The sequence below is a fragment of the Gallinula chloropus genome (assembly GCF_964237585.1).
Source record: "Gallinula chloropus genome assembly, chromosome: 27".
Classification (NCBI taxonomy): Eukaryota; Metazoa; Chordata; class Aves; order Gruiformes; family Rallidae; genus Gallinula; species Gallinula chloropus.
Window position 1 is genome coordinate 6,136,107 of NC_140112.1, and position 22,200 is coordinate 6,158,306.

Sequence of the window (22,200 nt, forward strand, 5' to 3'; positions counted from 1 at the left end):
CCTTACGTGCATCAAAGAATCCCCTGAGCAGGAGGGCAAAATAAATAGCTGTAGGAGAGGGGAGGAAGAAAAACCCCAGGTCTGGTTTGAGTGAATACGCTGCCCTTTATTCTTAAAAGCATTAGAAACACTCACTCCACAATCTGCTCCCATTACGGGAGCGTTTCCAGCTGATTACATGCAACGGAGCAGAGTTCACATACAACACAGGCTCCACATGCTGGCACTGACAGCAGCAGCTCCATCTGAACAAAGCTCCTCTGAAAGGAGTGCAAAAAACTTCAATCATCGAGGCCAGGCAAGCCAAGCAGTGTCTCCAGGGAAAAGCAGCCAGGAGCTTTGGTTTCTGCTGTATCTGGTAGCAGGAGCATCCCCCTCTGCCCACACAGGCCAAGGGCAGCGTGTTGGCAGGGGAAGCCAAGGGAAAATGGGAGGGTAACATCCCAACAGCATCACCCATCGGTCCCCCACCCTTTCAGCTCACACCACCACCACCATGCCTGAGGACCTGGGCACTTCGCTCACCTGAAGACAAATCTTGGAAGATCACAGACTCACCAGGTTGGAAAAGACCTTTAAGATCATCCAGTCCAACCATCCCTGTCCTGTGCTAAACCAGATCCCTGAGCACCTCATCTCCCCTCTTTTAAACACACCCAGGGCTGGGGACTCAGCCCCCTCCCTGGGCAGCCTGTGCCACAGCCCCACAACTCTCAGTGAAGAACTTTTCCCTCCCATCTGCTCTGACCCTGCCCTGGGGCAGCTTGAGCCCATTGCCCCTTGTCCCATCTCCTGTCCCCTGGCTGGAGAGACCATCGCCCACCTCTCTGCACCCTCCTGGCAGGGCAGGGGAGGTGAAGAGATTTCAGAGGGAAAGAGAAAGGAAAAGCTGGCTGGACTCATTTAATAAAGAGAATGTGCATTTATCCTCCAACACACCAAAGAGAGATCCATCTCTGCTAGAGCCTGAACAGTGACATTCCCAACCTGAAGCACCTGCATCTGTCAGGGAACACACCCCAACCACCCAACACGCAGACACAGGGTTCTACCTGCAGCACTGACACTGAAGAAGCAGCTCTGGTTCTTCTAGGTGGAGAAACCGAGCTGGGAAAGGACAGGAATCTGACAGCACTTGCCAAATGCTTACAAACCTCTTGAGGAGGTTTACTAAGGACCCAGTTTGTAGTGCATCATCCTCTTTTGCATCTGAGTAGATGGGGTTTCCAGGAACGAGCAAAGGGAAGCAAACCATTCCTGCAGAGATGCAGTAAATTGAGCAACTGGAAGACACGAGGAACAGCCTGGAGCTGACAGCACCATGGAGTCACACACAGGAGCTAGCAGCATTGCTAAGCTAAGCACTCCTCGCTCCTCATCTGGAGCAAAGCTTGGCTCTTTCCACAGCACTGGAGAGGGTGCAACTAAGTGGAAGAAAATGGAGTATTTGAAAAGCAGCAGGACAAATTTAGATGGTTCTACAGAAGCACAATTCCCTACCCTTTGCTTCCCTCAACCCAGCACTTCCAAAGAAATAGAGACCACCACAAATTCCTCATCAAAAGCCACCAGGCAGCTCACGCTGCAGTGCTGAGCTGGCTACAGCTGGCAACCTCACACTGTATTTTCCCTCCCCCTTTTTCTTTTGTGAGATGATTTAATAAGCTACAGAATCCCAAGAGACATGGCAATCCAACAACAGAAACAGAGCATCGTGTCTCAAACTCCACACGTCCATCTGCACCGTTGCCTTTTGACAGGCACATGACAGGTCCTGGTTTGGAGTAAAAACGTTGCCAAAAGGAATTTGTGCAAAAAAAGAGATAATCTGGCAGGGTGCATTTCATTCTCTCTGCCTGCCATTCCCCCTGCATGGCCACAACTGAGGCACTAAATACCTGTTTTGGGATGGCAGAAAACGTGTCCCCCCTCTGCTAGCTGGCTCGTCTGCAGAACAGCTACATGCTCTTTGTCAGATGAAATCAGCAGGATTAGAACAAGTCAAAGATAATGTTTTTTCCCCCAGTACCAACAGTGATCTGATCTGATACACAACGCAGTGGGAATTTGGGAGTTCTAGCAGGGAGCCTCACACCTAGAGGCACATAGGAAAGGTGATCCTTTATTTAGACACTCTCTTCCTGGGCAAGTCTTAGGCTCTATGCAGAGAAAATAAACCCCCCTCTGCACATGTCCCATCCCTCTGTGCCCAGCAAACTGCTCCAAGGCCTGTCCACACTCCTCCTATGACAGCCAAGCTCAGATGCTCCCTTTGAGCACTGTGTCCTCCAGCCAAGGCAAAGCCATCTCCACGTCCTACCCCCAGGAAACCACGCCAGCCTGCTCACTTCCACAGCAAACCAGACTGGCTGCTGCCTGAAACAGTGAACAGCATCGCCTGTGCCTGACCTGGAGCAGATGAGAAACAGGTAAATAGGCCAAGTGAAGCACAGCCAGAGAAACAAAGACTCAGAGACTGAATTACTCCTTCCCTACATCAATTAAAGGGTAAATGCAATTATTTTGCACCAGTAACTGCATCTAGAGTGCACTTTTGCCTTAGGGAGGCTGGAAAAAGACAGTGGCTCACGCAGCATCTCGTTTCCCTTGTGACACTGCCAAGATCAGTGACATGAGGGCGTAGAACTGACGCTGTGCTTGGCTGAGACAGATGGGGAGAGGGCACTGTGCACGCAGCGAGACCCCGCATGCCTTCGGGAGGGACTCCCACGGCACCCATCCCAGCACACCACAGAACATCCCAGAAATGTTAAGCTTAAGTAAAAAGGAAAGGAACAGCTCTGGTACTGCAGACTGAGTGTGATGAGGTGGGAGAAGCAGCCCTCAAGGAAGGAAACATGGGGCACGAGAATTAAGAGCCACGACAAAGCTTCCACTGCAGTGTTTAAGAGCAGACTTTGCCCTTCAACATCACCCACGCCAGCAGTGGAACTGTTTCACCCAGAAAGCTCAGTTTCAGGATGTACCAAACCCCAGTGCTCCAGCTCCACCACAAGTCCCCGAAGGCTGAGGACAGACACGGCCGAGCAAGAAATTAACTGGCAACAACGCGGGACACAAACAAGGGAACCACATACCACTGCACTGACTCCAGATGAAATTCCTTCTTGATGAGCTTCTTAATTGGATCCCCAAAGAGCAAAAGTAATGGGGAAAGGAGAGAGCAAAGACAGTAATAAGGGTGAGAGGCAGCACAGAAAAGCGACTCTGCGGTGGTTTGGATGGGAGCACAAGGATGGACCTGAGCGATCACGCTCAGAATGCTCCGTGATAAGCTCCTGCTCCTTCCTGGCACGTGTTGAGCCAACAGAGAAAGCATCAACTTCAGACAACAGCTCTCAAAAAAGCTTAAGCTGCAGAGGGTGGGAATTAAAAAGGACATCCTTTTAGTCGGGAAGGATCTGTGAAGTTTGGCCCGTTAAACAACAGGCACGAGAGCGAATGGCCCAGGCAGTAAATTATTCCCAAGCCTTGAGATTGCTCCTATAAAGTAGTCACTACATGTCTGTGCTATCTGTGGTACAGAGATAAGGTTAGGGCTGCAAAACACGAGCGTGTAAGTCAGCCAGGCAAAGGATATGTATTAAACACTACAGTCCTGTGGGTCCTTTCCCCTGCTACCAGCCCCTGATGAGCTGGGGGAAGGCTGGGAGGGCAGGTACCGCTCCTCAGACAGCTGGCTGAGACATCTGCAGACATCCCCAGCGCTGGCAAACTGAATAAATAATGGCACAGGCAGCACAGAGCTCTTCCCACACTTCTCACTGCACACCTTAAGCTTCCAGCTCTGTTATTATCCACCTGCCAAGGCGTGATTTTGCCCAGAGATGACAAGCTGGCCTCCAAACAGCTTTTTTCCTCACTGGGAAAAAACAAAACCAACACATTTTTCACTGGAACGTATTATCTTGTTTCCCCAAAGCCCTTCAAATATTTCTGCCCACTTATTTGAAAGCATAAAAACCAGTCCTGTGCTTTTTCTCTGTTAAATACAGCTCCCCCAGCCAGGAGCTGCTTTTAGTGGCAGAGCCGTTCCCAGCTTAACATTTTTAATGTACAAGAGGAATGTATACATGCAAGTCAGGCTCCTAAATTAAGCTCACACGAGGGAAAAACTCTCCATAACTTCAAACAGTTTCAGGGTCACTGCAGCTTTATCCCAGCAAATAATTATATCTCTGCTGTGACAACTTATACCCAGGGTCCTATGGCGTTTCAGGTGGCTTCAAAAGCCTCCCTGCCACTGACAGCTTTTGAGATGGAAAGCACAAATTCCTTTCCTCAGACAGCAGCTCTGCAAAGGTGCCTTGGAGCAGCACTGGAGACCAGTAAATTGTAGCCAATTTTGCTGAGGAATTTATAATCAAAAGCACCAAGCCAAGCCTGAGAGAGCCGTGCAGAAGCTCAGAATCTTCATCACCTCAAACCCGGTAACGTCCGAGACTGAGAGCTCAAGTCTCCTCAAGAGGTCACGGGCAACGCACGAGGAAAGAAACAGCTTCTGCAGGAACACACAAGGAACGTTCCAAATGCAACAGGCAACGTTTGAGATTCAGACTCCTTGTACCTGTGAGCCACACACCTCAAGAGCTGACAGTCAGCCCAGCGATCTCCTCCTCGGGGCAGCCGGGCGATGCCACAGCGAACCAGCCGGCAGCAGAGCCCACACTGCGACCTCTGGACATGGGAAATCCTGAAGTGGCTGGGGTCAAACACCCTGTGTTCACAAGGGTGAACCTCTGTAACGGTGGCAGCAACAGGAAGACCAAGGCAAAGAGCAACATGCCTCTTTCCCAAGCGGTTTTGAAGTTGTACAAGAGTTTGGGCTGTTTTAACTAATTCTCTTCTTTTTAGGTCTTTATTTTCAGGGAAAAGGAACGTCAAGGACACATCTTGTTTTACTCCTCCTGTGAAATAATTCCTGCTGAGGTTAAAGGAATTATTTCCCAAATGCCTGATCCAGCACTAATTCCACATGTCCTCCAAGTTCTCTGTTTTCAGCTGGTTCTAACTCAGAGATGACCACAGGAGTCCAGACAGAATCACAGAATCATTCAGGCTGGAAAAGACCTCCAAGATCTTCCAGTCCAACCGTCCCCCATCACCTGTTGCTCACTAACCCACGTCACTAAGTCCCTCATCCAACCTCTCCTTGAACACCCTGAGGGACGGTGACCCCACCACCTCCCTGGGCAGCCTGTTCCAATGCCCAACTGCTCTTCATGAGAAGCAATGTCTCCTCATTTCTAACCTGAGGCTCCCCTGGCACAGCTTGCAGCCATTCCCTCTCATCCTATGGCTACTTATCTGGGAGAAGAGGCTGCCCCCCCATCTGAACCCAGGCTGTAAAGAGCCAGATGTCGCAAGGGGAACACCAAGTAATGTTAAATCATGCAGAGGTAGTTACTAACAACACTCAAAGACAACCAGAAGCCACACACAGGTTCAGGGGATGAATTGAGGTCATTTAAATGCCTCTTATGTGACAGCCACCACTTTGTCAGGCTTAACACTGTGCTGTGAGAAACCATGGCTTGAAAACACACTGAAAAGGACACACAGGACACACAGTCCCTTACTCCAGTCATCTGATGGACTTCACAGTCCTTACAACAGCAGCAAGACCAGAAGCTTTGAAGTGCCCAGAGTTCAAGGTTTTACCTTAATCCTGTTCCTGCTTCCTATAAAAAAAGAGAAACCTGTGCTGATGTCTGAAACGAAGAGCAGGAAGGGAGGGTCTGGGGAGCCCATCTGTATCACTGCACAGGGAAGCTTCAACCTCACAGACACTAGGCTTCTTTAATCGGATTAGGCTTTAAAACCAGGCAATTTGCTTTGTGATGCCAAACTTGAAAGGATTTCTCATGGTGTCTTAATTAGGATGAGGCAAAAAAAACGTCATTTCACCTCATTTCCAACCCACTCCAATATTAGATTGGAAAGTCCACCTATGACATCTCCAGGCTTGTTTGGCCCGAGTCTGAAAAACAGCAGGCAGCAGGATTAGAGATAAATCTAATGAGATAATGCATTTACATAATATTTATGGCACTGGCTCTTAGACAAGGTTGTGTTCTTGCATCCTTAGTACACGGCGCTACAGACGCTTCCTTGTAGCTGGAAAAAGCTTGAGGTTTGTTTTTAAATGTCATTTCCTCTAAAAGAAGCCATGTGTTTAAATTACAAGGGAAGGGTGCTAACGTAATCTGGCCTTACCAAACCCAAACACCACAGACTTTTCCTTCAGCTCTCTCAGAGAGCCTGGTGAAAGCTGTGCACACACGCTCCCATTTTAAAAGCAGCTCCTGTAATTTCATTAGCATCCTGCTTGGTTTAGATGCACCTACTGATTTTCATCTGAAACACTTAACAGCCATGCAAGGTGGAATATGACATCAAGGATTTTCTTCCAGGACACAAAGGCTTACAGAAAACTCCCCTGACACATGTTAAGGAGCATCCAGCTCCTTATCTAGTTTAAATTCAAGAAAATATAGGTCAGAAATTCATCCAGGCTGCTCAGAGGCCATCTCCCAGCTCATGCAGTGAAGGGGGGCCCTGATAAACCTCGACCACCTCTCAAGCCAGCTGTGGTGACTCACTGCAGGACAGAAAGTTGTGGTAAATTCAGATTTTAACCCCCACACTTGGCATGACACACACCCAGGTCCCGAACGGCACTACAGCTCTGCCTGGCAGCTCCCCACCCAGGAGAGGGTGGCAGTGAGAAAGCAATCCTTTGGGAAACGGGATACAAAGAGCTCTGAGGACACAGCACAGGCTCTCCGGGTTTCACACAGAAAAGAGGGAATGTTCACACGCTCTGGCACCGACTTCTCTCCAAACACAGCTCACATCTCCCTGCCCTCTGCCTTTAATTAAGCATTTTACCCCTTCATCAGTCTATTGAAGATCTTTCTCTGGCTGACAGCTACAGTCCCAGGTGGACTAACATTTCAGTGTATGTTTTTCTCCCTTCTGCAGAGAGCAGCTGTATTAGCTTCTCCAGTCTGTTGCTATAGAAACAAATCAATCCTCAACACTTTTATTTTTACCAGTTTCTGTGAAATAGGATTTATCTCATTTCCATGACTAAGCTGTACTCCAGAGCGAGCTCTCTGGGACAGGGGCAGTGCCACCTCCACATCAGATGGGAGCTTGCTGGTGTCAACGACACGATGGACACCCATCACCCTCACTCAAAGGCACCTCCTTCATTTCAAGAGGACACTTCACCTTGAAACGATTCTTGCAGCAGTACTGAGATGCAGCTGTACCTGTGGAGCAAAAAAGAGCAGAGGAGTGCATGGCTCAGCCTGGAAGACCACAGAGATGCTGGGAAAAGCTCAGCAGAGACCCTACCAGATGTCAAGCACTGTCACTGGGTCCCCATGCAGAGCTGCACACGCATGATGAACTCGGCTCAGCGTAAGCACCTCCCAAAGGGCTCACCTGGGAGCTGAGGCATCAACATGTTACCTGCTGCTAGCCAGCAGGCACTGCACTGGAAGGAGCTCAGCATCCAGGAGCTCGTCTCACCCTTGTCCAAGTGCAGCTGGGAGGGGGCTTTCCCTTCTGCTCTGGGATGGATTCCCTCTGTTCCATACCAAACCCTCCACTTGTTCTTTCCTGCCCTGCTTGCTTTCCTTCAGCCTCAGCAAAACAAGGCATTACCTTAAACAAAACCTCACTGGATGAAGAGTGTTTCTTGGCTGAGCTGCTCCTAATCTACCAAACACCATTCCAAACATTCATCTGGAGAAAAGCTCGACTCTCTGCCAAACAGCCTTCACCAGCCAGTGTTGTGTAGGACCCACAGCTCCAAGTCCAGCAGCTCCACTTTCAGAAACACCCGCTGTTTGGGCAGTCCCTACACCCACGTGGATTACAGCACGCAGAGAGCAGAGCCTGCAGAGAGCTGAGGCAGGACAGCCACTCTCCAAGCAGAAGAGGAGGGAAGGGAAGATCCCACTCCTCTGTGCCATGACCTGCAGGTCCCTGCCATTCCCCTGCCTTGGGATCTGGGCGCTGCACAGCCTCAAGAAACAGAAGTTTTCTGTGGGATCAGCCAGTGGTTCACTCTGGCACAGCCACACTCCATCAGGAGCATCAGGAGAAGAAAACAGGGGGGAGACAAGCCCACAGCCCTGAGCAATGAGCTGCCCAACCAAGCTTAGCCATAAACCTTCAGATTTCTTCACTGGGTGTCAGAACCTGTTTGTTAAACGTTCGGCGTCCAGCTTCACTCCACAGAGCTCCTGCCTTCAGAACACAGAGCACTCTGGACACACTCAGATCCACAGTGACATGTTTCAGTTTCGGGACTGCAGAGGATGGTGCAGAGGAACAAGGCCATGGAAATGTCAGGAGCTCAGGGCTCAAACATCCCCTGTTTGTTTACACACATAGCTGTGGCTTTGGGCCCGAAATTCCTGCGCACAGCTCGGCAGCAGGACATGAAGTTGGGGTACACAGATCAAAAAGCCATCAGGGAATCTCACAAACATCCACTCAGCCCACTCGAGTCTCAGGAGCATCCTCTCTGCCACCAAGGTAAACACACAGCAATCCCCTGCACCAATGTGCTGCTAATCCCAGCGTCAGCCAGATGAGGCCTGAAGTCTCCTAGATGCAAATTGCATCAATTTTAACCACACCATCAGTGGCTACAGCCAACCGCTCCCACGGGTACCCCCAACACAAACCACCTCCTCAGTCCTCAGGCTTCTCACAGCTGCTGAGGATACTCCAGGCAGCTCCTGAGCTGGGCATGGAAAATCCGCACAGCGCGCGTCACGGATGCGTTTCACTGTCCCTCCCGTGATGGGGCACAGCACAAACCTTCTGAGATGAATACTAAGAGCCGTGAAATGATGCTCCTGGGAGGGAGTGTAACCTAGCAATTGGAGAAACACCCTGGGAGCCCTGCTGCCTTGACTCAGCTCTGGCCCCAGATACTGCAACCACTCAAATCCTGGCATCTGCCAGTGGGCAACAGCCGCCTGGGTTGTGATGCCCTCAGGATCCTCACCACAACCTGACCCACACACACACCACATCTCAGCCCACGGAGCACCAGAGGTTACCTGAGCGTATGGACATTTCCAAAACCTGCTTGGCACCTCAAAACACTCCTCTGAGAAACTCTCAAGGCAAAGCCAAGATTAAGTGAACGTGTTCTCACCCTCTGACAGACACATCAGCACTCACCGGAGAGCAAGCCCCAGGACACCAGAGGACTCAGCACGTGGGTAAAGACTGATGGGAAGTCAATAGCCAGAAGAATTCAGCTCAGCCTGGACACCCACCTATGTTACAGAGCCAGCGTTAATCAGTCACAGAGGGTTTGAGTCACTGCCTACACAATCAGCTAAGACACTCAGAGTTAACAGAGATTCCTACCCGACGTGCTGCACTCAGAGCAGGTTGCTGTAGGGCTGCTTCAATCGATTCACATCTTATCCTGACTCCTTACCCATTTAATTCAGCTCTTACACACACCCCCACAGCACCACCACACCTTTCCCCAAATTCTGAGCATCTTTTCTGCCAACCAGACCAGGTAGCACCGGTCGCTGCCCTCTGAGGGCACCTCGGACCATGCACAGCCTGCCTGGAAAGCTGCAGGATGGAACAGTCTCCCAAGGGAGCTTCCCAGGAAGGGAATCCACCTGCACAACAATTTTCACACACAATCCAAGCAAGCCCTGGGTGCTACATAAAAACTAAGTCCTCCTCTACAGAGGAAAACAGGGATCACCCACAGCTCAGGTGAGCAAAGCAGGACATGGCTGATGGGACTTCGCCGAGGTCCCACAGTGAGCTGATGGTCAGAACAGCCCAGACACAACCCTAATCACAGGGTCCTGCTGACCAAAGCAAGCAAAGAAAACGTTCCAAAGCCGAATGAGAAGATCACACAGATACCAAAGGCTTCAGAGGCACCGCCAGTAATTGCAGCCTTGGTGAATTATTTAAAAAGTGCTTAGAAAACAATTCACAGGAGAAGAGCCAGCGCACACCTAACCCCGTGGCACTGCGCCCTGAGCAGCACCAGCGTGCAGGCATCTAATTAAAGAGAGATCTGTCCTGCTCTGCTGTTTGCACGGCAGGGCGTGGAACAGGACACAGGCTAAAAGTGGGGGAGATTATTAATCCCAGCACTGAGAGGAGCCAGAGACCCGAGAAGAGTTTCCACTCCAGCCTCGTGCTATGAGAACACACCCAGAGCAATTCCCTTTTCACTGGGGGGTGGCACAGGAAGATTCTGTCTGCCCCTTCCCACAACCCTGGGAGCTCAGACCTTGGAGTCTGGGCTGCTGTTCCCTGACACTGTCTCAGCCCAGAGCTGCAGGACTTGCTGCTTGCACAAGACCTGGCCGCACGTCACATGACAACAACACACAGACAGACACACAACACTCTCTGCTCTGTGCAGGGTGATTCCTCTTTTCTCCCAGTCCTAATTCACAGCAGAGCTTTCCTTGATACACTTACAAGATTACACACGCAATCTGGGGCTCCACAGCAGCCTCAGTTTCCCCTCTCACCAACAAAGCTCCAGTCTTTTCACATCACCAGATGAAAATAAAAAGCTTTTTCTGCAGATTTGGCTGTAACACAATTCATCCCTCACTGCTACTGGCAAAACCCACTGAATGCAGCTTGATATTTCAGGCCACAGATTGTTTTGTTCCTTCCTGCCTTTAACTTCATAGAGAAGCAGTTAAAAGAAAATAATAAATACAAATCCAAATCCTGCAGCCTGTGTGAGGAAGTGCCCCCCAAACCCCAAGAAGCCTCATGGATTCACAAAGCATCTCTGATTTCTGGACTTGCTCTTCCTTAGAAGCACTAAGTTAGGTTAACATGAAATTGATTGTCTCTCTGGATGCTCACTGACCTGCAGGAAACGCTGTCACCCCTGCTGTGTGAGCTACATTCTGAAACCAGAGCAGCCAGGGTTATGGTCAGGGGGTGTAGAACCACATCAGTCCCCCCGTGGACGTGGTTTCCAGCAGATTTACAAGTCCTGGAAGGATCCAACAATCACAATACACAGGCAGATCCCAGAGGCTGTGTGGACAGCAGCAGGGAGCCAAGACACCCCCCTCCCCACCCCAAACCCTGGCAAGCCACCACCTCTTTGTAAGCCCCACCATCTGCTTTGCCAAAAGCCAGACACCCACCTCCCTCTCCTCTGTCACCTCCCACCCTCCTGGTACCCTTCTCAGCACCTCAGCCTGCCCCTTGCCTTCCTCCCTCACTGGGGTTTATGCTCCTGCCCAACACGTGTAGCGTTGCACACTCACTCCCTAGGGAGAGACTTGACTTCTCTCTCTGTGCTTCCTCCTCCTCCTGGCTTATCAGGCTCCGTCCCAGCTCGCTTCCTGCTTACCTGCCGAAGTCAGTGGTTTCATTTGGAGCTCTGAGGGCTCAGCTCAGTGATCTAAGCAGGAAGCACAAAAGCCTTGACAAAGTTCACGTTTCAACTGTAACAAACACGATGGGCAGTTAAGTTTATGAGATAAACCAGCTGGGGACATCTTCTATGACTTTATGGCCCAGTGTTTGCTCTCTTGGTAAAATGATTTTAAAACAAAAAGGGCACAGAATGATTCATGTGCCAGCTCAAGACAAACCCTGAGCAGGTGTCATCACGGGAGTGCAGCTTCCCACACCGTGCCCACAAACACCCTCGTTTCTCCCAGGAAACACCCACTTTGTGCCTAATCCATAGTTAAATCTTTGAGATGCCTGAAACGCTGCAGAACTGCACAGCAAAAGGTGGGACGTGGCATCTCAGAAGGGGAGATGGTCTTTTCAGAGCAGGGAGTCCAAGCAGCGAGGCTTAAAATGAGAAGAAAAAGGGGTGGATTAAATGCCATGTGGAGATCAGAGCCCTGAAATCACAGGGAGGAAGGAACAAGGGAGTTGTGCCAGCCCAGCCAAGTGCTCATGACCCTGCTCTCAGAAGGAGCTTCAGAGGCTGGAGGACAGCTGAGCTGCTCCCTTACCAGGAGATACCTTTAATTACATGAGCAACTTCAGCAGGGCTGGAATCAAAACAACTGCACACACACAGAAAAAGAGGATGCTAGAAGTTGTTTGTGTTTTTTCCCTTCCTCAAACCATGGGCTTCACCACAACCCAGGGTGGGAAACCCTTCATTAGAAGGGCTCCCACATTCTAGTGTTAATGAAAGCCAAGCTTCCCACAGGATGCACGTCCCTGAAACTGAAGTACCCTGACACAGACCCCTTCACAGAATCTCCATCAACCCCCTCCTTCCATCACCTCTTCTGCTTAACTGGCACCACAACTCTCTCTGGGCACGTGTCCAGTCTGTATTTACTGGGTTTAACTTAGAAAATGCATCTAATCATTGTTAGGTGAGGAAAATAAAAGATTTAAGAGAAAATCCTTCAACTTCCAAGTTGTTCTTGATGTGTTGTGCACCTCTGGGTGCTGTGCTGCAAAGAAGGTTGGGTGGGCCACTGCACAGACTGTTTTCTGTCACCTCTTACCTTCCTCCCACACCATCAAATCCCTTTAATTTACTGATCTTCCATTTTCCATGAGACAAAACGTCCTGTTTCCTGCTTCCAAACCCTTGAAGTTATTTTTAAGGGAGTAGGGAAAGGTAAGGTTAGCTATAATTAAGTGCCATGCCTGCTGTGGAGAGTTTATTGCAACACCCCCCCCCGCCCCAGGGAAGCAGGGAATCCACAGGTGAAGGTGCTCTGGAGGAACCACACACCACAAGGGATGAGCAGAGGAGTCAGCAGTCACACCTGGCACCGGGGCAAGAGTCAATCTCACTCTCTGCAGAGGGAAAACAGACCACAGCAGAGACAGGGCGACACACAGGCAGAAAACAACTGCCCAGATTTCTCCTCTCAGACACAAAGGGCACTTTGAAACTTAGCCTAGCTACCTCTTTTGAGTGGGGGGAACTCTGTCCCTAAAATCCAGTGCTGTCCTGTGGCATTAAGGGGACGCAGAGGAGGATGTTTGCTGCTATAACAGACCTTTCAGCAGAGCTCGTAGCAATCAGGGCCAGCTCAGAGACACACCAGGATGCTGAGCAGTGACTCCCACGGAGCCTGAGCTTCTAACAACAAGTTCTGAACATTGCCCAGCTCCTCCCCACACAACTGGCAGCCACACACACAAACTGCCAGCACAGGGATGCGGCGGCGGGGATTCCACGCAGGAAGTTAAGGACACCCCCCAGGGAGAGGGGCTGGGGGAGCTGGGGATGGATTAAAGCTGAAGGAAGGGATAATTAGATCTTTGGGGGGAGTTTTTTACAGAGAGAGTGGTGAGGAACAGGCTGCCCAGAGAGGGGTGGGTGCCCCGTCCCTGGAGGTGTTCAAGGCCAGGTTGGATGGGGCCCTGGGCAACCTTGTGTAGCTCCAGGCCTGGAGGTTGGTGTCCCTGCCTGTGGCAGGGGGTTGGAGCTCTGTGATCCTTGGGGTCCCTTCCAACCCAGACCAGGCTGGGATTCTATGATGATTCTATGACACGCTGCCAGAACAAGAACCACCATTAGAAACAGGCGAAAAGCCTGGCTGTAACTCAGCAGAAGAGAGAAAAAGGCTCAGGGACTGGGAAGCATGGAGGGAGAAAGGGATGATTACAGTGTCGACTGAGAGATGTTTAAGGACAAGCTGAGTTAATGACTGTGGAGGCTGGGACTGGTGGCTCTGCCATTCCCCATCCCGCCTCACGCTCACTGACCAGCTGTCAAACAACCTGCCCACTCCACAAGTCAGCTGGTATCACAAGCCGGTGTCTTGCCCCGGTGGGGAGGGGGAAGAGGGTCACCTCCATCACCACACGCTGTCGGAAAGCGCGGCCGAGCTGTTCGAACAGGAGCCTGATAACACTCGTGGTGTGTATTTAACTCGCTGACCCTCTCCACTTTATCTAAACACCCCGCAAGTACATCCATCTTCTACCCTAGACAAGCCTGAAGTGGTCAGAGCAATTTCCCCACTCGAAACAAGGGCTCAGAGGGTTTCATATATTAAAAGAGAAGAATAAAGTTTGACCTGAGAGCAGATTTACATTCCAGAGAAGCGAACGTACGCACTGGGAAAGCACGAGCTCCCCGTGTCAGCGGGTCGCTGCCGTTCACACACAGCAACAGATCTCCAACAAGGCTACATGGAGGGAAAAATGGATCCAATTTGGCCACAAATGGGCAAGTCATATTCCTCTAAACAGTCAGGTCGTGTGGTGACAGCATCACTCAGAGCTGGACCCAAATCTCCTCACCCTGCCCCAATATAAACCAGTTGCTCGGGGAACAGGAACACCAGCGTTTCCAGCTGAGAAGCTAAAACGGCAAAAAGCTCCCCAAAAAAATGCACCAGCAAGCGGTTTCCTTGGGAGATGCCAAAAAAAAAAAGGGGGGGAAGCAGACTAACAAAGGTCTGAGAGCTTCAAAACAGAGCAAGTCACACAGCACGGTGCTTTCGATGCTAAAGCAAAGGACTGTGCCCTCCATCTGCTGGTGCAGCCCCCAGCACATCGGCCCCAGGGAGCTCAGCCAGCAGCTCCCCCGGCTGTGGGAACCCACACGCTTCCTGCCTCCAGCGTCAGCAGCCTCTGCCAGCACCCCGGCCACACTTCCCCAGTTAAACCAGTAGGCAGCCAGGTAACCTGCAGCATCCGCAAGCGCGTAGCCTGCAGCAGTCGCAGCCCCGGGCCATGCCATCACTGCTGGCATCGCCCAGCCCTGGGAGCACCATCCCCACCAGCCTCCTCTCCCAGCCCTCGGGGCCCTGCTGCTGCTCTCCTCGGGGCACACAAGCTTAAGGGGTTCAGCTGCCAGCCCCCCTCCAGCATGGCTCCCCCAGCCCATCCTCATCCACCGCAGCCCACTGTAACGGCTCATCCATCCCCTCAGCCCCCAGCTCCTCCCCAGCGGGCCGCACAGCCAGGGGACCGGCTGCCTCGGTCCCTCTGCGCCCACAGCCCACATCCACACCCCCCGGGGCTCCAGCCCGCACCGCCGCGCTCCAGGGCCCTCGAACACCCCTTATCCCACACGCCGCACCCCAAGAACACTTCCAAACCCCCGCTGTGACCCCCCATTCCCCCGCAGCCCCCGTCCCCTCGTCCCACACCCCTACAGACCCCATCCCCACGGCTCCTGCCTGCCCCAGCCCCGGCCCACACGAGCCCACGTCTCCAGGCTCCCTGCCTGCCCCACAACACCCAAGAGCCCCCCCGCCGGCCGCCCCGCAGCCCCCGCCTCCCGCCGCACGGCCCGCCGGGCCCCCAGCCCCCTACCCGCCAGCCCCTTCCCCGAGCCCCTGAAGCTGCCCGGCCCATACCCCCCTCTTCCGGCCCTACGGCACCGCATCCCCACATCCCCCAACTCTAACACCCCCCCCCTCACACACACCCCTCCGGGGCGCAGCCGCGCTCCCCCTGCCTCCCGCCCCTCCCGCCCCGCAGCCTCCCGGCCAGCCCCTCGCCCTACACCTGCCCCCCAACCCAGCAGCCCCCCCAGCCCACACCGCCTCCCCCTTACGCGAGAGGCCCACAGCCCCCTCCTCATCCCCGCCGCTCCCTCCCTCCCCTCGGCCCCGCAGCCGCCCCCCGGCCCCCAGCCCCGCCCGCCCCCCCCCCGCAGGCCGCGCTCACCTGAGGAGACTGGACAGCGGGTGCCCCACACCGCCGCTCCCGCCGCCGCCGCCGCCGCCGCCTCCCCCCCCGGAGCTGCCTCCTCCGCCTCCGCCTCCCCCCCCGGAGCCACCGAAACCGGAGCTGAGGCGTTTTCCCGATAACAGCTTCTCCACGGCGGGCAGGTTCCCGGTACGGGCGGCCTCGAGCAGCTCCTGCTCCTTCCCCATGGCCCGGCCCGGCCCGGCCCGGCCGCCGCCGCCCGCCGCCGCCTCCCGCCAAGCCACTCCCCGCCAGCGGCCTTCCGGGGCGAGGCCTGAGGGGCGGGCGGGCCCGGGCGGCCAGCGGGCGGCTCCGCCCCGGGTCCCTCTCACCAGGGCCGATCGGCTCCGGCTCCGGTTCCGCTCCCTTCGTTGTGCGTCCCCGCCTCGGCCCTGGGTGCAGGTCTGGTGACAAGAGGGACACGGAGCGGCCGGAGAGCGGCCGGAGGATGGGAAGGGTCTGGAGGGGAAATGAGAGAGGGAGAGCGAGCCCGAGGGGGGGCTGAAGGCCCTGGGGGTGTCCGGCTGGGAGAAGAGGAGGCCGAGGGGGGACCTCGCCCCGGTCTGTGGCTGCCGGCCGAGGGGAGCGCAGGGCAGCGCCGATCTCTCTCTCCTCTCTTTGGGGACCAGGGACAGAACCCGAGGGGACGGGCTGAAGCTGCCAGGGGAGGGTCAGGCTGGGAGTCAGGAGGAGGTTCTGTGCTGAGAGGGGGGTCGGGGCTGGCACAGGCTCCCCAGGGAAGGGGTCCCAGCCCCGGGCTGGGCTGAGGGCAGGAAGCGTCCGGACGATGCGCTCAGTGCAGCTCTGACTGGGCTGGGCTGTGTGGAGCTGGGAGTTGGACTCGATTGTCCTTACGGGTCCCTTCCAGCTCAGGGGATTCTGTGAATAACAGAACTGGGATCTCAGTGGGTGCTGCAGGGGGAAACGCGCAGGTTTGGTCCGACCTCGCCTCCCCTGCTTGTAACACAGGAGACAGCTCGGGGATGGGCACGAGAGGAATGCACATAAAGGAAGCTGCGTGTAAAGGAGCGATAGCTTTGCCAGGCTTTTCCCTCTTGAGTGGTTACTATGAAGATGAATGTTCACGTAGCTGTTCCCCACGGGGAAGCCTGCGGGGCAGCACCGTGCTTCCCACCGCACGCTGCGCATCCACCCGCGCCGGGAGCGGCTCTGCAGAGAACCCTGTGCTGCAGCGGGAGCGCGACCCAGCTGCGGCCAATGGCTCGTTCCAACGCGGCTCGGATGGCACCAGCCCCGGCTCGCAGCTGGGGCCGCGCTCTCCCCCGGAGCGGGGCCGGGGGTGGCTTTTGGTTCCCTGTGTGCGGCAAAGCCCGTCACAGCCCGCTGGGTGACAGCGGGACGCGTAAAGCTGCTGAGCAGCCTCTGCCCGCCGCCCGGCCCCTGCGCTGCCCCAGTGCTCCCAGTTTCCCAGTTCCCCCAGTGTCCCCAGCGCCCCAGCCCGGCCTCACGCCTCCCCCGCAGGCCCGTTGCCTTGGCGACAGGCACCGCCCGGCGCGTCCTTGCCGCGTCATCAGGGAGCGACGTCACGGCGCGACAATGGCGGATCCCGGTGAGGCCGCCCGGGACGAGCTGGGCGCCGCCGGTAACGAGCAGGAGCCGCCGCCCGCGAGGGAGGGCAGAGCGGTGAAGGAGGAACCGGGGGTGAAGGAGGAACCGGCGGGCACGGAGGTGGCCAGCGAGGGCGAGGCGGGAGAGGCCGGCGGGCGCGGCGAGCTCAAGGCGGAGGCACCGGACGGGGAGGTGAGACCGGGGAGGTGATGGGGGAGCGGGGCCGGGCTGCGGGGCCTCCGGGCCGGGCTGCGGGGCCTCCGGGGCGCCCGGGCCGGGCTGCGGGGCCTCCGGGGCCGGGCTGCGGGGCCTCCGGGCCAGGCTGCGGGGCCGCTGAGCCGAGCGCTGCGCTCTCGCCCAGGTGAGGAGCGCGGAGGGGGAGGCGGTGGACGGGGAGGACCCCAGCCTGCAGCCATCCGCCGCCAAGAAGGTGAAGCTGGAGCTGAAGGAGCGGAAGGAGAAGAAGCACAAGGTGGATGAGGACGAGATCCAGAAGATGCAGTGAGTGCCGGGGGGGGGGGCTGGTGCTCGGGAGGGCTCTGCCCGGGGCTGCGCTCACGGCTCCATCCCAGACCCCTCCCGACCCTGCCCAGCCGTTCTGTGTTACAGATCCCAGCTCCAGGGGCCCTGTCGTGGCCCCGTTGGGGCTGCAGAAGGCTTGGGCTGGCAGCAGGGCTGGGCAGGGCCGTTGCTGCGGCCTTAAGAGCTTCAGACTTTTATTTTCTTGTTCAGCGGCTCGTTCTGTCCCCTCCAGGATCCTGGTCTCCTCCTTTTCTGAAGAGCAGTTGAATCGCTACGAGATGTATCGCCGCTCTGCCTTCCCCAAAGCTGCCATTAAACGGGTACGACTGCTGCAGTACTGACTGTAGTCAGGAACCTGAGCTAAGTAAGCAAGCTGAACCTTACTAAGCCTGGCAGAAGTCATGCCTGGGCCTTGCAGGACCCAAGCTGGCCCCTGTGGCCCAGACTATTGTCCTCAGAGCAGTTTGTCCCATTCAGATCCAGCTCTGTGCCCTCACACAGCTTGTGTGGTGTGAATAAGAGCTGCTCTTCAAACAGGGGGGGTGGGCTGGGGGCCGTGAAGCAGCAGGGAAATGTGACTGCTGGTCCAGAGCACAGAGCTGGAGAAGCTAAAACCTCACCAGCCAGCCCGTCCCCGAGGCTGCAGGACCTACTTCTGAAGCGATTCATTAGCTGTTGGCTGGTACTGGACAGGCTCGAGCTGCTAAATAGGAGTTAGTTAAGCCGTGTCAGCAGTGCTGGGTGTAGCTCACTCTCTGCCTGCCCCTCTCTGCCCCTGCAGCTGATCCAGTCCATCACCGGCACCTCGGTCTCTCAGAACGTGGTTATCGCCATGTCTGGCATCTCCAAGGTCTTTGTCGGGGAGGTGGTGGAGGAAGGTGAGTGGCAGACTCGGAGTGACAGGCTGGGAGCTGAGATGGGTCGGTCTGTGGTTCCCAGGGGGGAACCCGCCCCTGCAGCCCCCACGCCCCACGGCCCAGAGGCGGCAGGGCCGGGTTTGGTGTCAGCCAGACTCGGCCCACACAGCTCAGCCTGGCCAGGCTCCCTGTTCCCCAGGGGCTGCGGTGTAACTGCTGCTCTCTCTGCTTCTCAGGGCGCTGGGGGAAGCAGCTCTGCTGCTGTGGTTAATTGCTCTGTGTTATTAATTGCTCTGTGTTATTAATTGCTCTGTGTTATTAATTGCTCTGTGTTATTAATTGCTCTGTGTTATTAATTGCTTCATGTCCCTGGCAGGAGCAGCGAATGACACTGTCAGTGACAGAACTGTCAGGGTGCTGTAGGTTGTCCCTTCCTGTCACTGCTGCACACAGACCCCCAGCTGCCCCCCAGCCTGGGGCTGCCTTTGGAGCAGCAGCTTTAACTCAGCAGCTCCTGCACAACTCCAACCAGCACAGCCTGGGGTAGCAGAGGGGTGTAAAAAGCTGTTGGGTTGGGTCTGGAGTTGTGCCCTGGGCAGCTCCAGTCCTGTGCTTTAAACCCTGGACACAGAGGGTACCTGCTGCCTTGAAAAACCAGAGCTGAGGGAGCAGTGGGCTGGCTCAGCTCAGCTCTGCTGCTCTCCTGAACTCCGGGTGTTCTGCTGTAGCTCTGGACGTGTGTGAGAAGTGGGGGGAGCTGCCGCCCCTGCAGCCCAAACACATGCGGGAGGCGGTCAGGAGGCTCAAGTCCCGAGGGCAGATCCCCAACTCCAAGTACAAGAAGATCATCTTCCACTGAAGCCCCCGGGAGCAGCGAGACAAGAGGGGAGTTCAAACAAGCTTCAGGCTGTGAACCTCAGGACAGTTCAAGGCAGAGCCACGAGCCTGAAGCTCCCTGGGGAGCATCATGTGCAGGCTTCAGCCAGGGGAGGGAGGCTGCCTGGCCGCCAGGCTGCAGCGGTGCTGGCAGCACAGCACAGGAGCCAAACCCTGAGCCAGAGCCTCAGGCTCCTCTTGCTTCCACAGCACAGGGCCAGAGGCCTTCAGTGTGTTCACCCCCCTGGTCGTGCTGGGTGTGGGTGGTGTCTGCGTCCGGCAGCGCCTCTCCTTTTGTACAGTAAACTACTTGTATTTTTAGCCATGCTGGGAAGTGCTAATTGTGTGATGGTGTTGGGGTGACTCGGAGGAGGGGGGAGCAGAACGGGAGGAGCTGCCTCAACCAACCCCAACGTGTTCCTGAAGCTTCTCCTTGCCTTGGGCAGGGCTTGTTCCATCAGCGCGAGGAAGGGAACGGGGATGCAGGGTGAAGCTGCTGGGCTCAGTCATGGCTCAGCTGGGGGAGCTGACTGCAAACTGCAGGGAGGGAGGGAAAAGGGATTGGGGAGGTGGAGGGAAAAGGGATTGGGGAGGTGGAGGGAAAAGGGATTGGGGAGGTGGAGGGAAAAGGGATTGGGGAGGTGGAGGGAAAAGGGATTGGGGAGGGGAAAAAACCACCCCATGAGGCTGGAAGGAGGTTAACAAGTTTAATTTCGTTTCATGGTTCATAGAACCAATAACTGAATGAGTGGGAATAACACACTGCACCCCAGTTCCAATGCTGCCTACAGCTCCAGTTCCAGTGCAGCTGCACCCAGTGCGAGCGCAGCGCTTCTGACTCAGTGTGAGAGGCCGAGGCCACGTGCTCTTCCTCGGGTAACAGGGGGTGTAGTTACACAAAGGTTAAAAGTCATTGTAACTTACAAGTCCTTAAATAGAAGTTTACAGTGTAAATTTTGCTGCCCATCATCCCTGGAGAGGGAGGAGGATTTGTTCTCCCACGTCCCTGCTGCATGGAAAGGATGGGGGGTGGTTGTTTCATGGTACTGGATCTGAAACAAAACCAGTTGACTGGAGCTGCTGGAACCAGCTTGGCCCCAGCTCCGCTCAGTCTGCACCCACGGGAGGGAGTGGGAAGGAGCTGGGTGACACTGCAAGTAGGCACCACGTCTGAGCAAAGCCTTTGTAGCCTACTGGAGATGAAGCTGGACACCTACTCAAACAACAAGTCATGACAAATTGAGAGAGAAGAAAGAAACCTCCCATTTTCAAGCAATTAGTAAATAACCAGCACCAATTCCATTGCATTCCACCTGGGGCAGGCACCCTGTGCTTCCTGCTTCACACTGGGAGAGGCAGCAAGCACAGAGGTTTGGCCACACAAAGTTCCAGCTCTGCTTGCACGGGCTTGGGGCAGCTCCTAATGGTACTTACAGTGAGCTGGGGATGCAGGGTTGTTTAAGGGACACAGATGCTTCGTTACCTCCTTTCCCTCTCCCTAGGAGAGCTGCTCCCAGGAGGACTTTTATCTACTACAGAAGGTAACTTGCATTTCAGAGCCCGGCTTTGACTTCTGAATCCTTCCATGCAGGAGGCAGCACTGCTGAAGGAAACGTTAAAGTGCATTTTCCTCTTGGGAACAGGCCTGACAGGCTGCTCTGGGGCAGCTGAGAGGCAGCAGCACAAATCTGTCCTGCCCAGGGCTGTGCTGAGCAGGGGACGTGTCCCAGAACGTGCTGCAGAGACCACGGGAAGCTCGTCTATGGGGGGTGAGGAGTGATCCTCCCCTGGGAAGGGGGAAAGCAGCTGGCAGGACTCAGGGTCTCCAAGCACTGGAGCTAGCCCAGGCTAGGTGGGTGATGAGCGTGAAGCCTCCCACCCAAGGTGAGTGCTCCTCCCCTGAGCTCTTTGCCAGCTCCCAGAGGCCTGGGAGGGAAACTCCGGCTCCACCACCCTGTCTGCCCCAAGGACTAACCCGTCCCTCACAGCTGCTTCACTGGCAGGGAGCAGAGCAGAGTTCAGATGATGATCTGAGTGACAGTTACTCTAATCACCATCCCTCTTGTGGAAAGCAAAAGCTGCCAGCCACAAAGGAATTCACTCAGCTCTCCACAAACCACAGGCAGCACCTCTGCATCCAGCCTCAGGCTGTAACTCCATCCAGCCTCAGGCTGTAACCCCATCCCTGCTCTCTGGGCAGCTACACCCCAACTCAAGGGATCTCAGGAGTGTCAGCCAAGGGGAAGCGCTCAGCAGCTCCAGAGCCAGGCAGAGGGACAGGGAGGTAAGAGCATGGTGAGAAAACCAAACTGAACTCCTGAGTTACTTGCTCTCATGCAGTTTCCAGGCCTCAGCTCATCGTGGCTTATAAATCAGATGATGCTCCTTGGATAGTGAGCAGGATGAGCATCTGGTGCTGCCTTAAACTCATTTCACTGGAGTAATGCTTATGTAGGGGGAAAAACAGAATAATAATTACAGTTCTGGGGAACACACTCAGCTGGAAGCCACAAGTAAGGGTTACCTAGCCTTTCCTGACAAGGGAGGTTTTAATCTGGTCCACAAAGGAGAATCCCATATCACCTTCCCCAGCACCTAGAACACGGCACCTCAATGTCACCCCTCCTCTGGCAGGAGACAGGGCGAGTCCTCCTCCAGAACAGCTTCTCACAGC

General features: G+C 55.0%; 2 protein-coding genes across 2 annotated transcripts in view; one reads left to right on the plus strand and one right to left on the minus strand.

Moving 5' to 3' along the window:
* Positions 1 to 15,890, minus strand: part of ANKS1A (ankyrin repeat and sterile alpha motif domain containing 1A) — a gene marked incomplete at its 5' end in the record, with an annotated part of 90,305 nt that extends 74,415 nt beyond the window's left edge. Inside the window, one exon of the mRNA XM_084275846.1 lies at positions 15,682 to 15,890. Within this exon, the coding sequence (XP_084131972.1) occupies positions 15,682 to 15,890 (209 nt within the window). The remainder of the gene's footprint in view (positions 1 to 15,681) is intronic.
* Positions 15,891 to 17,259: 1,369 nt separating this feature from the next.
* On the plus strand, positions 17,260 to 19,853 carry TAF11 (TATA-box binding protein associated factor 11; the record flags this gene model as incomplete). The annotated part of the gene is made up of 5 exons (XM_084276092.1): positions 17,260 to 17,463; positions 17,633 to 17,772; positions 18,026 to 18,113; positions 18,575 to 18,671; positions 19,379 to 19,853. 5 exons carry the CDS (start codon positions 17,260 to 17,262, stop codon positions 19,507 to 19,509), a joined length of 660 nt encoding a protein of 219 aa, XP_084132218.1. The 3' UTR covers positions 19,510 to 19,853.
* Positions 19,854 to 22,200: the final 2,347 nt, after the last annotated feature.